The 12,427-nt window shown below is 33.5% G+C and overlaps 1 protein-coding gene across 1 annotated transcript in view; it reads right to left on the bottom strand.

The window, feature by feature from the left end:
- Positions 1 to 782: 782 nt before the first annotated feature.
- The window catches only part of LOC145668515 (uncharacterized), a 74,371-nt gene continuing 62,726 nt past the window's right edge, over positions 783 to 12,427 (bottom strand). Inside the window, exon 2 of the mRNA XM_081736487.1 lies at positions 783 to 4,481. Coding sequence (XP_081592613.1) covers positions 3,656 to 4,481 — 826 coding nt within the window. The 3' untranslated portion in view covers positions 783 to 3,655. The remainder of the gene's footprint in view (positions 4,482 to 12,427) is intronic.

Raw genomic sequence — 12,427 nt, 5'->3', positions numbered from 1 at the left:
ATTTCAGTGGAAGATGACCATGTTCAGGACTTCATCGTTATATGATGGTTGTCATGCACAATAAACGACGCCGAGTGTGAAAATGATTCTAATTATCTGTTTCAATTGGTGACAGTTGCTACAAATTCTCAGTCCAGGATATCGTCTAATACAGAAAGTATATGTAAAAAACATAGCCCCTAATACATTAAAAAATAGTACAATATTCTCTGAGTCTGTCAGCGATAAATGTAATGACTACTAAAACTATACTGTCTGCAATTTTGTCCACAGTTAGTAAGTACTAAGTAAAGTAGCCCAATTACAGCTCTGAAATTGCTCTTGAGTTCGCTTGAAGTGGATTACCATTATATTGTCTGTAAAATTTTACTCGCTTATCATCGGCATGACTAGATGTTTATAAATGGTATCTCGTCAAATCGCTTAAACTGTTCCTGATCTTGTATTGTAACTAGGTTTTCTTTCAGAAAATATTTTCCGGGGAAACAAAATCAAAATGTGAGGTCTCCACTGGGACCTATTTGCTAAGAGACACACCCTGCATGCGAGTGACACACAAAGTATATAAGAGTAACACACAAATTTAATGTATCTGAGCTCCGAATCGGTGCTTGGCTGACTTCGGAGTGTGAAGCTACCCTGGAAGTATATACCTAGAAGAAAGATTAATTGTAATTTACGTTTAGATCAGCACGAATTCTTTCCTGCTTCAAGAGTACATTTTAAGAACTAGAATCCTAGCGTGAAGTATTTATTCTGAGATGCGGTACAAAACCCTACAGTATGTTCGAACACTTTTCCTTAAGTACAATACTTGAATCTGGAGTATGAAAAGTAGAAGTAGAGCAGAAGTATGAAGATCTATCTTCATCTCTACCGGTTCATCATAATTAATACATAACTCTACCACATGAACATAAAGAAAATAACAGGCAACCAAAAATGTTTATCTAAGAGGGTGACATCTGGAATTTGGTGATGTAATGTGCATAACGTGTTACTTTTCATTTTAATCTCTATTGCTTGCTGCAAACACATTAGTGCTAGAAAGAGAAAACAAACAAAAAAAAAATGGTTCGTCTCTCCTTTTATACTACCTTATTCTTCATTCAAAATATTGATAATCATTATTTGAAATATCCATTTCATCTTCTGAAACCTACCAGTTTCTTCACACTGTAGTAACTCACATGTCCCATATTTCTCACGTATATACTCAATATAACAGCAGTAGAATTTTCAACATTAATGATGGATACATACGAATTGATATTCAGGTTTTAATTCTCACGATTACTATTATCATCTTTATACATACAACATAGTGGTAGAAGAATTAGAGAAGTGTTTTATATTGCTAATCAGTTTTGACATTATTTCCAGACTTTATAACTTGCCTACTTGCCTATAAACAATGCATACAGGTAAGTGAATACCTAGTGAATTATTTTCCCCACGAAAACTCACTGGAGTAGAAAGCATTTTTGAATATAACGCTATCAATAATTATCAATCCACACTTTGTTTTTATATCGATTATATGTTAAAAGTTCTTTATTGAAATTACTATTTTTGCGTTTTATATACATATTCGTCACACATTTGTTACAAAAAAATAATAATAAGGAATAAAATATTTCTCGGATATCATTGGGAACTTATATTTTCTGAAAATTGTATTGATAAACGCAAGATATTCAACAAGTTACGTCACATTACACAAACTCTTATAAGAACATGAAAGAAAGAGTATTCTAAGGTACTTGGTAACAATTCATTGTCTTTTGTTGCAAAATAAGTTGATAATATTCCTTTGCTCCTTAGTACGGAAATGTAAATGAACAATAAACAAAATATTTCTATGTAATGAAAGTCATGGATTGATGTTGGAAATATTTCGTAAACATTTACTACAAAATGTCTCTTTCATTATATTAGACAACCAACATATTATTTGGTTCTTAAATATTACACAGAAGCTGTATAACATTAACTATTTGTGAGTACTTTGTATTTCGAAATGTAATTTGTTACCTTCAACTACAATCAAATTTCAATGTGACCGACCTTTCTTTTCTGTATCATATTAGACTCACTATTCTTCTTAGAATAATAATTATTTACGCAATAGTACTAATTGTAAACGAACATGTCAAAAATAGAATAAATTACAAATTATTTTGTCTTCTTTTATTCTTCAATTATAGCTGCTAAGGAAGTTTAGTAAAATGAATATTTAACTACAAACTGGAAATACAACCGGAGTAACTTGCTCAATATTTACCTCAAATTGTCAAACTTTTTAATAGAATATAAATGAAGACTAAAAGGAATTATTAAGAAGACTAAAAACAATGGACTAAGTCCTTCTGGTTCATATTACAAAAATGTGAATATCATAAATGGATATACAGTATACTGTTTTTAGAATAAAAGTCATAGGGTATTTCGAATTGAAAAATACACATATGTTGCAATTATTTGTATAATATTTTTAATTATTAAGAGCAGATAATATTGTAAAACAGCTCCTTATTTACGATATATACAATGAATAAAGAAGGCACTAGGTTGCCAAAACAACAGCTGCTCTATTAAGACTTAAAATTGTGTATCAATAATCCTTATACCAAATTTAATCTAAGGTTGAATGCTTTTTGCCCAAAGTTCATTAATTTTGTTTCAAATGTTAAGTACTGACAGAAATGTTTCATCTTTAGTACTGACAATAATGATAGTAAGTTTACAAATAATAATTTTCATTGCAAGAATAAAGCTTATTAAAAGTCTACTCATGTACAGCTATTTCGTTTGTATTATAAGAAAATGCCTAGAATTACACCAAAAATAATATGCAGTATCAATCAAAATAAGTGAAAAAATGACAGTTAATCAATCAATGACAACTTAAAGGGAAATATAGCAAGAGAAGCTTTTATTTTTTTTTTTTAGAAAAAAAAATATTCCAAAATTGGAATCAAAAGCTCAATAAACACCAAATGATGAAATAAAGCACTACTATGATATTATTTGCAAATTGATCAACATATTTGAAGAAGTCACATTATATACATAATTAAAATGTAAAGAAATTCTAAAATACTCACACAACTAATCATTTCCTTTTCAAATAAATTTGATGTGAATTCATATGAACTCAATTCCATAACTATAATATATTTTTTATTTTAAGTTCGTAATATAAAGCAACTTTGTTAAAATAAATTCATATTTAAATAAAATGAATCAAATATATATATATAAAAAAACTCAATGTTTGTGCATTATGCAAGCTCACTTAATACGCATTGCAGTGCCTAAAATATGTTGGTATTGAAGGTCTATCGAATACCACCTTGTAACAAAACTGAGACGTAAAAACAATTCGTGTAGTGGATTATCATGAATTTTCATGAAGTTTTAGAAGGAAAAATATGTGTGTAATAATGTTTAGGAATTAGAATCGAAGATATCTCGACTATACTTCATCGAGAAGAATGTTCAAGTTGTTATTGATGATAATGATGAAAATGAGGTGACTCTTATTCCTAAAATGCAAACACACACACTGTTTAGAATTTTTTTAAAAATGCATTTCGCACTATAAAGTCTTTAAAGTTTGTTTTGCTTTGTTCTTTAGTCACATAATCTAAACTTAATTAAACCGTCTCCTGTGAAATCTTGATCTTCCTCTAGTATCCTCTTGTGGTTTTTCAGTAAGTTCTAAACTGTCAGTTTCCTCAGGAGCTTCAGTAGATCTTCCTCGGTTGGAGAACCTTCTCGGATACGCGGCAGACAGTCTGCGTGTTTTGTCATGGATATTAGTGTCTACACTCTTTTTAGCTTCAGTAGGTGCGGGTTCGTTTCCAGATCTTTGATGAGGTGAATATCGACGACGGCTTGTAAAAGAGCTGCTTCCACTTGTTGATGGGCCTTCCGTGGATGATTCGTGGTTGAAACGAGCTCTAGTACCACGTCCTCTGAAAGATGTTGATTTTGTTGGTGGAGTGCTCTCTGTGTTTGAAGAACTGTCTCGTACAGAAGCTGATGTTGATACTTGATGCTTTTGCTCCTCACGACGACGCTTGAGGGCAGCCAGAAGATCTGCATTGCTACGGAAAGGTCTTAATCCACTTCGAACTAGTTTCTTAGGTGCAGGAGTAGTAGTTGTAGGATCAGGCGTATCATCTTCCTCGTTATGTGCATCTTCCTCATTGTAGTCTTTGTCATCAAATGGTTCTTCCTCTTCAACCACTGGAGCAGGTGAAGGTACCTCTGACGCCTTCTTTGGAAGCGACGGCTTTCTTACAAGTGGTAGTGGTCGTCGGTTTACTAACGGAAATCTGCTCTTTGTAGAACCTCGTGTTGGAGATGGAGCAACTGGGGCTTGTTTCTCTTCCACTTCATATTCATCATACTCATAGTCATCCTCCTGCTCTGCTGCGATAGTTACCGAAATAGCAACACATAGGAACAATAACCTGCAAGGAGACCAAAAGAAGTGGTTTAGAATATTAACTCTAATATTGATATATGTTTAACATAATGAAATCAATAAATTAATAGTCATGCAATGATCACAGTACACTCTATGAGGATCCAGACTTGACTGATCATTTAGTACATAAGTCATATTCTGTAAATATTAATATCCATGATGGAAATATGGTTAGTTATCGACTTATGACCACCCACATTTACGACCGGTTGTAAAGATTATACAGAGTGTTTCAAAACAACACCGACAACGTTTGGGAAGTGATTCCTGACACTAAGATAAGACAAAAAGTATAGACTAACCTGGGTGTACAAATGTTTAGTTTCGGAGTTACAGGCTGCCGAAAACATGAAAAACTGAATTTTGAAGGTTCATAGCCCCAATACTATGGGACCTATCGTAGTCGGGTCAAGACTTTATTTAGGAACTAGTATGTACCCTATCCAAATACCCATGTTTCAGAATCCTGCTGTACTTCCGCAGCAGTTTTTATAGAGGTAGTTCAAATTATATGGGAAGTACTTCAAATTATACTGTATGCCCGTAGTCAAACTGCCTCTGTAAAATATGTTGCGTGAGTACCTTAGGATTCTGAAACATGTATTTTTGGATAGCGCACATATTAGTTCCTAAGTGAAATCTTGACTCGAATACGGTAGGTCTCATAGTTTTGGAGCTATGGACCTTTAAAGTTCATTTTTTCATGTTTTCGGCAACCTATAGCTCCGGAAGGAAGCATTTGTGCTCCCAGGTTGGTCTATACTTTCTGCCTTATCTTGGTGCCAGGAATCACCTTCCGAACGTTGTCGGTGTTGTTTTGAAACACCCTGTATAAGTGATTATTATTATTATTAGAATACCTGTGTTTTATCTTGGCACGTTTCCTGCCTAAACGATGGATCTGTTTGCAACGCCTTCTTGCCACGCCGCAGTTAAATTGCGAGTTACAATACGTTAGGAACACAGCAAAACGCCACACCACTCAGAAGTCCCTGTAACACACTTGTACGCGTATGGCAACTAAGCGCTTCAAATATCCGCCAAATAATTAGCAATGACTTCATTTGATGGGCTGGCTAACAACTAAAGTCACCTACACGACAAAACCAATAAGATGTCTATTAGATTAAAACGTGAGTGTTAGCAGCAAGTACTTTAAAAGCCAAGCAAGTGCACTGGCGGGAAACGTGCCAATATAACACAAACGTACTCTAGCAACAAACTACAACAATAATAAGTGAGATAACAGTAATGATATGATAATAACAATAACAGGCAAAAAAAAGTGTAAAATGAATATTGGTGTAAGTGGCATGTATGGTAGTGGTTTAAACTGGTTGTCGCGTAAACTATTACTAATTCGTGTAAATGAAACAAATCAATTGATTTTGTAGGCACTTTTTCATACGAAAGGATTGAAGTAATGTAATGAACAACGATTAGTTTGTTTAAATTGTTAGAGTTCGTATAAGGAAATTTTGTACGAATTCTGATCCAGCGTAACCGCAGCCTAAATCGTTGACCGACGATTGATCAAAATACTAATTTGTGTTGTACTGTACAATAAGGTAGTACCTGGCCGGCTTACGACCAGGCAGTCGTCACCCAAGTCGGTCGTAATTGGCGACTGATTGTAATGTGGTATGGAGAATCATGAATCACAGCTATCTGGCTACATTCACGTCAAATATAATAGATAATCTCTATAACGAATCATTTGTGCACATACTTTCATCTTAACGTATTAAGTATTTCGTTATTACTTCACATGACAAATTTCGAAATTACGAAGAGTAAGAAGAATTAAAGCAAAATTTTCATCTATTGTTATGAAGTAGAAAAACTGGCTTGAATATTTATTTTAAAACGTATCTCGTGTTTTAAAAGTTTGGACGAATTTCGTTTTCTCTTAGTAATTCAGTTTCAGCTTTCATAGTTACGAAATTTCTGGAGCTGCCTAGTGGATGTGAGGATACCAGGAGTCTTTGACTCGGGAGGCCTGGTTTCGATTCCCGGCGGAAACTCATGTGGTTCGTGTAATAATTCAACATGTGATCTTAAACGGTTATAGTCGCTTATAAATAGTATAATTACTAAATCGACATTTCACTATACCCAATAGTATACATGAACTAACATAATTACGAATAACAAATCTTCAAATGATTTTTAAACAACTGAACTAAGTGTCGTTAACAACTTGGCCTTGTTTACCAACTCTACAACCTGGCACAATCACTTGGCCATTCACGCCAACCCTACAGTTTGGATCCCATGTTAAACTGTAGTTCCATGTCTCATATAGGCTCGCTGCTGAATGGGACGCTGAACTCAAATCAAGTCAAACGAAATCTGTTTATGATTGTTCATAATTTTTCCAGTCACGTATTTCTAAAAATGAACATGTTTCTGAGTATCACAGAAGATTAAGTGTTAAAAAAAACATTTCACATAACATTAGCATCATATAAACAGGAAATATATTATACTGAGAATAGACTTTTGTCATAAATACGTAATTCTTTAGGGTCATCCTATACATTTACTTCACACATTGCGTTTCTTTACTAAAACCAGTTTTGGCAGGAGACGGTGCCAAACGTGTTCAACCGTTCACATCTCACTAATATTTTTAAAAGGACACACGTGTGTGATTTATAGTGACAGCTCTCGCCTTGTTTTGAAATTTAAATAATACACACAGCACATCTAATGGGAACTTAAATAGCTATGTTCAAATATACGTTGTGCACACTGGGCTCAAAAAAGTGTATGTGAACATTAAATATTACTGATTAAGTTGCTCTTACTAACGTAAGTTATAACAAGAGCCAAGTATCAATAAAGGCATCACATGTCCCCTATCTTTCTTTGCTGAGTGATAATACTATTTATTCAAGTTCAAAATGTCAATATTGAAACTTCGTCTAGAAACAATTTATAAGCACACATCGTTGTTGGGTCTTAATTCAGAACCTGGATAAGATGTGTAAGCATCCGTCGCGACGTCAATTCTTAATTCAGAGTATTCAGTAAAAGAGAGAGAATAATTGTTTTTACATTCCCTAGTGTTTATCCTCTGCTGTTATGTAACCCGCACAAACAGAACGCAATGAAGGTTGTATACACTCAAGGCGTTCTTAGAAACTGAGAACCGTGCATACGTTTTTGGATACATATTTACCCCGTCAAATCCAACCCTACCTACCTCGAACCGAAAATAGAAAAAATGGCTTTATACATATTTAGATCTGGTGAAGCTATATTTGTGTACCATATTTCGTGGCTCTAGGTCACTCATTTCTATGTGAAAATCTGATGACACATACTTATACACGTATATCATTTTGCATATAATTATGGACAATCAGGGAATAGCAACATGCTTTTCTTATTATTTTGTATCATTGATTGCTTAGATCTCTTTGTTCTTCTCTTCGGCAACATGTTTTGAGTAAAGCTCTCTCATAATAACGAAAGGAACAGGTTACCAACTAGTAATGATTTTTTTTTTTTTTGATTGTGAATAAAACTCGTCTTTCAACGATTATAGCAAATCTTTATTATAAATCCACTTATTAAGTTTCTGATTCTTGTTTACTTTAAATTATAGGCGTAACTAAGGGGCATGCCTATTCACACCCTAATAAAATTGATCCGTTCTTTCTTTCTTCAATTTGCATGCATTCTAAATTTGTTCTGTTTAACGGTCTCATATTTATGCTAAGGCAGGCCCACAACCAGCCACAGAGGTTTGGGGGGGCCCTGAATTTGTTTGGGGGGCCAAGTCATCAAAAAACTCTTACAAATATCTAAATTGTGTTTTTTGAATTAATAATAGAATTTTGTATTGAGGTCTGGAGGGGTCATGAAAAGTTTAGAGGTCCAGGCCCCCTAGCTCCCCTCTGGTTGCGGGCCTGTGCTAAGGTAGACTATTGTAATGATATTGATAATGAACGAAGTGGTTAGAACAAAGAAAGTGGGAGAAACTCCGAGAACCTCGAGAAGGCCCACACGCACGGGATTTATGAACCACAAAGCTCACTTGGAGGGAGCTGCAACCGAGCTAAGGGACCCCCTTCGTCAGGCGTGAGTGATCTGCCACTGAGCCAATGCAACCCCAAAAATCATGTTATCTGTTATTCTTCAATCTAATGCAGTAACATTTAATCTGATTTTTTAAAACACACTTAAAACCCGATAATGCGAGCACCTGAGAATGTCATATTAAGAGGATAGGTATAGGCTTTAATTACCTTTGTACGCATTTATATGTTAAGTTCTATTTTATTTACCTTGATGCACACTCATAACAAGAAAAAGTTCTGCCTACGTTTGTGCTTCAAATTAACGTTTCTTCCTTGTATTTTCCCGAATTCTTGTCCTAAATAGCAATTAATGATTTTTAGAAAGAAAATTTAACTAATATTAACCCCAGTTTTTGATGGTCCATAACTCAGAAATCAAAGGTCTTGCACAGAATATATTTCACATTCTCATTAAGCATGTGAATGTCTATACTCAAGCTTGGTCAAGATCAAATGCGTTATGTAGAAGATATTGGTCTTTGCTATTGACTTTTTAAAAGAAATATAAAATATCAAATGAAGGACTAGAAGAATATTGAGTATAAAATTATTGACTAAAGTTGACTCTACGCAAAGTTAAATTTGAGTTAATTATTTTCAGCACTATTGCTCCAAAAAAGAATGGAGAGATAAGAATAACTCATTGCCATTTGTACTAACTTGTCTTGACAGCTCAGGAAATGTTTTACAAAATAATAGTATGTAATGCGCTGTCCAAGTTATAGAAAATGTTTAAAGTCACAAAATCATGTCAGGACATGACAAAACTAATATTGGTCTGGATAGATTGTCTTAGTTATTCGAAGAATAAAGATTTAAAGGAATTTTATAAAGCGAAGAGGATGCATTAAGATACTCTCAGATTGTAGTGCCCAGTTTTACCTGTACAATCTCTGATTATTTTCAGTTTATTAACTGACAGATAGTACTTCAAGAGTTATATCCGACATTACTCTACCTACTCAACAATGATAAATAATTTATCCACCACTTGACCGCCTGCTAAACTTAACAGAACTTTATAAATTAATTTTATGATGATTCTTATTCTAATATATTATAAATGGTTCTGTAAACGTATTTGTCTCGTGCTGAGTTGGCTCATTACAAAGTCCCCTCCCAAAAACTCATACACGACCTATATGCATAGCCTTGACGTCTACTATCTATATCAAACCCAGCCAAATGTATTATTAATTAATTAAAGTATCACTTATACGTTAACTTTAATGCTAAAGTACAACTCAGAATTATGTTTACTGCTGTTCAAGGTATGGTATTTACACACTTTATGATATTTTCTATAACACCTTTTATGGTTAGTTCTATATACAATATTCTGTCAAATTTCTGACAGATCTAAGAAAATAAAAATGGGGGATATGTATGTATCATCATCTGATAGTAGTTGGTTACCTGTGAATAGTAATACCGGGATAACCTTTTATAGTACTATCTGTAAATAATAAAATGAAACTTTATCAGATTGTTGATCCTTTAATTAATCATACTCTGGATAGCAAGTATAACTCATTTGTATGAAGTAAAGTTTTGTTAATAACAATAAGATTTAAATACTTGATATGATAAATGCTTTGTAACATCCACCTAAGGAAACTGCATAATACATTTATTTGTTCTAAGAGAGGAAAAGCCGCGCAATAATTTACTCATGATATATAAGATATATAGTATTATCTATATATAGTATTATCTTTCTGTCATGTTCCTCCACCAGGGGGCAGATGTATTTTACGAGTATGGCAAATGGACCAAACAAGTCAAGTGTTTAGTAATATAACACCCACCTTCTTAATCCGGATTTGATCATGTAGTTTAGCAGCAGCAAGGTAACAAGAAGAAGAAAAATAAAGAATCACACGAAAATAACTTCGCACCAAGACAACGTATGCATAAGTAATTTACCGTTCTTTTGAATTTCTTTTGTTAGTTTTATCGTTAACTTTGTAGAAGAAAAATTAGTGTGAAACGCTACCACTTTCAATGATTTATGTTATAAATTACAAACTTAAATTTATGTTATGAATTACAGACTTAGGATTTATGTTATGAATTACAGACTTTAATACGAAATGCTAAATAAATAAAAAGTGTAGAACTGTTATGAGAGTCAATGACTAACGAATAGCAGAAAATTGAGTTCGTTCAAAAAAAGTACACATATTTGAGGGACAATGACTTCAAAAGGCTCCACTGAAAGTTCTTAGCCTTGATTCTGAACACCTGCAAGTGCTACAAAGACCAAAATCATAGTGAAATAAAACTTATCATACATTGCCTGCTAAATCGTCATTGATTAATTAATGTATATACAAGGAAATTTAAAATCATATTACGTACTTCACAATTTTTTAAAAAATTATTGAAATTTCGAATCATGACGTTTATTATGTCATACATGCACACCAATTTTCAGATTCCCGCTCATTTCAAGTGAACTTTATGGTGGATAAACACCGTGTGCGTGAGTTTTCTCGGGGTTCTCCCGTTTTCTCCCACTTTCTTTATTCCACTATTTCATTCATTTTTGTACATCGTCGTCTCCTTTAGTCTAGCCTGCATAATCATAGGACGTAAAACTGAAAGATTTCATTTCATTTTTTCAATTTTCAGAAACGTATCTACTATATTAAAGGGAATTGTGTACAGTTTCTTACACAATCTCTCCTTCTGTGCTCAGAAAAGTTGCGCCAAAAATTGTTGCACTTAATTCGTGCTGTGACTCAAAAAATGTATCGGGGTGTCTCAGTGGTAGAGCGTTCACCTACAGTGCTTGGGGTCCCTGGTTCGATTCCAGCTCGCGCCGTGTGGACTTTGTGGTGGGCAAACACCGTGCTCGTAGGTTTTCTCGGGGTTCTCCCGTTTCCTCCCACTTTCTTCATTTCACTCATTTCTCATAATCACCATCTCCTTTAGAATAACCAGCATAATCGTGGGACGTAAAACTTAAAGATTTCATTTCAAAAAATGTATTTATTTGTACACATATTGAAAAGAGAGTTCCTCTTTCAAACACGTTGTACATTATTATTATTATTATTATTATTATTATTATTATTATTATTATTATTATTATTATTATTATTATAGATGCGTATTGTATAAATATTTAAAGTTTTATAAAATAAATACAGTATGGTTATTATTTATAATGAAATAAAAGTGTTCATTAACTACATTGAAGCAAATATTGTTTGGATTCTCATCATGGCGGGTAAAATCTACCTACATAATTCCAATATTCTAATTCAATCCTTGAAAAACGGATAGATTACTGATGAAAGTATCTCTGAAACTGAATATAAATAAAAATGAAAGCGATTTCGTTTATGATCACATCAAGGAAAAACGGTTGAACAGTTTGAAATGACTTTTTGGTTTTAGTTAGTATCTACTTTGAACTGGGGTTTTATTATGTCACTTTGATTAAAATGAATATTCTTAGATGGGAGACGGTTCAAAATTTATGCCAAAAATAAGATATAACATGAGTCCCTCAAGTTAGGGTGATGAAACTCGATATATTAGCTTCTCATTAAAAGTAATTGGACCAGCGTTTCCGAAAATACCGCTCTAACTAAGTTGGAAAGGAAGTAATTTCTTTAATTTTTCTTCGCATTCAACTCGTCGTTGTCTGCCTCATCATCACGGGAAAACGATTGTACTATTTGAAACGAATTTTTGAGTAAAATCAGAACTTCGCCGGGCTGAGTATTTATCATGTTACTTTCGCTAAAATGTGTATCCTAAGGGAAGAGAACAGAATTTATGCCAAAAATAGAGTATGTCACGAACCCCTCATGTTACGAAGATGAAACTT

Source organism: Thermobia domestica, chromosome 13 (assembly GCF_964235325.1).
Source record: "Thermobia domestica chromosome 13, izTheDome1.hap1.1, whole genome shotgun sequence".
NCBI classification, from domain to species: Eukaryota; Metazoa; Arthropoda; class Insecta; order Zygentoma; family Lepismatidae; genus Thermobia; species Thermobia domestica.
This window is presented reverse-complemented; position numbering and strand designations above follow the sequence as displayed.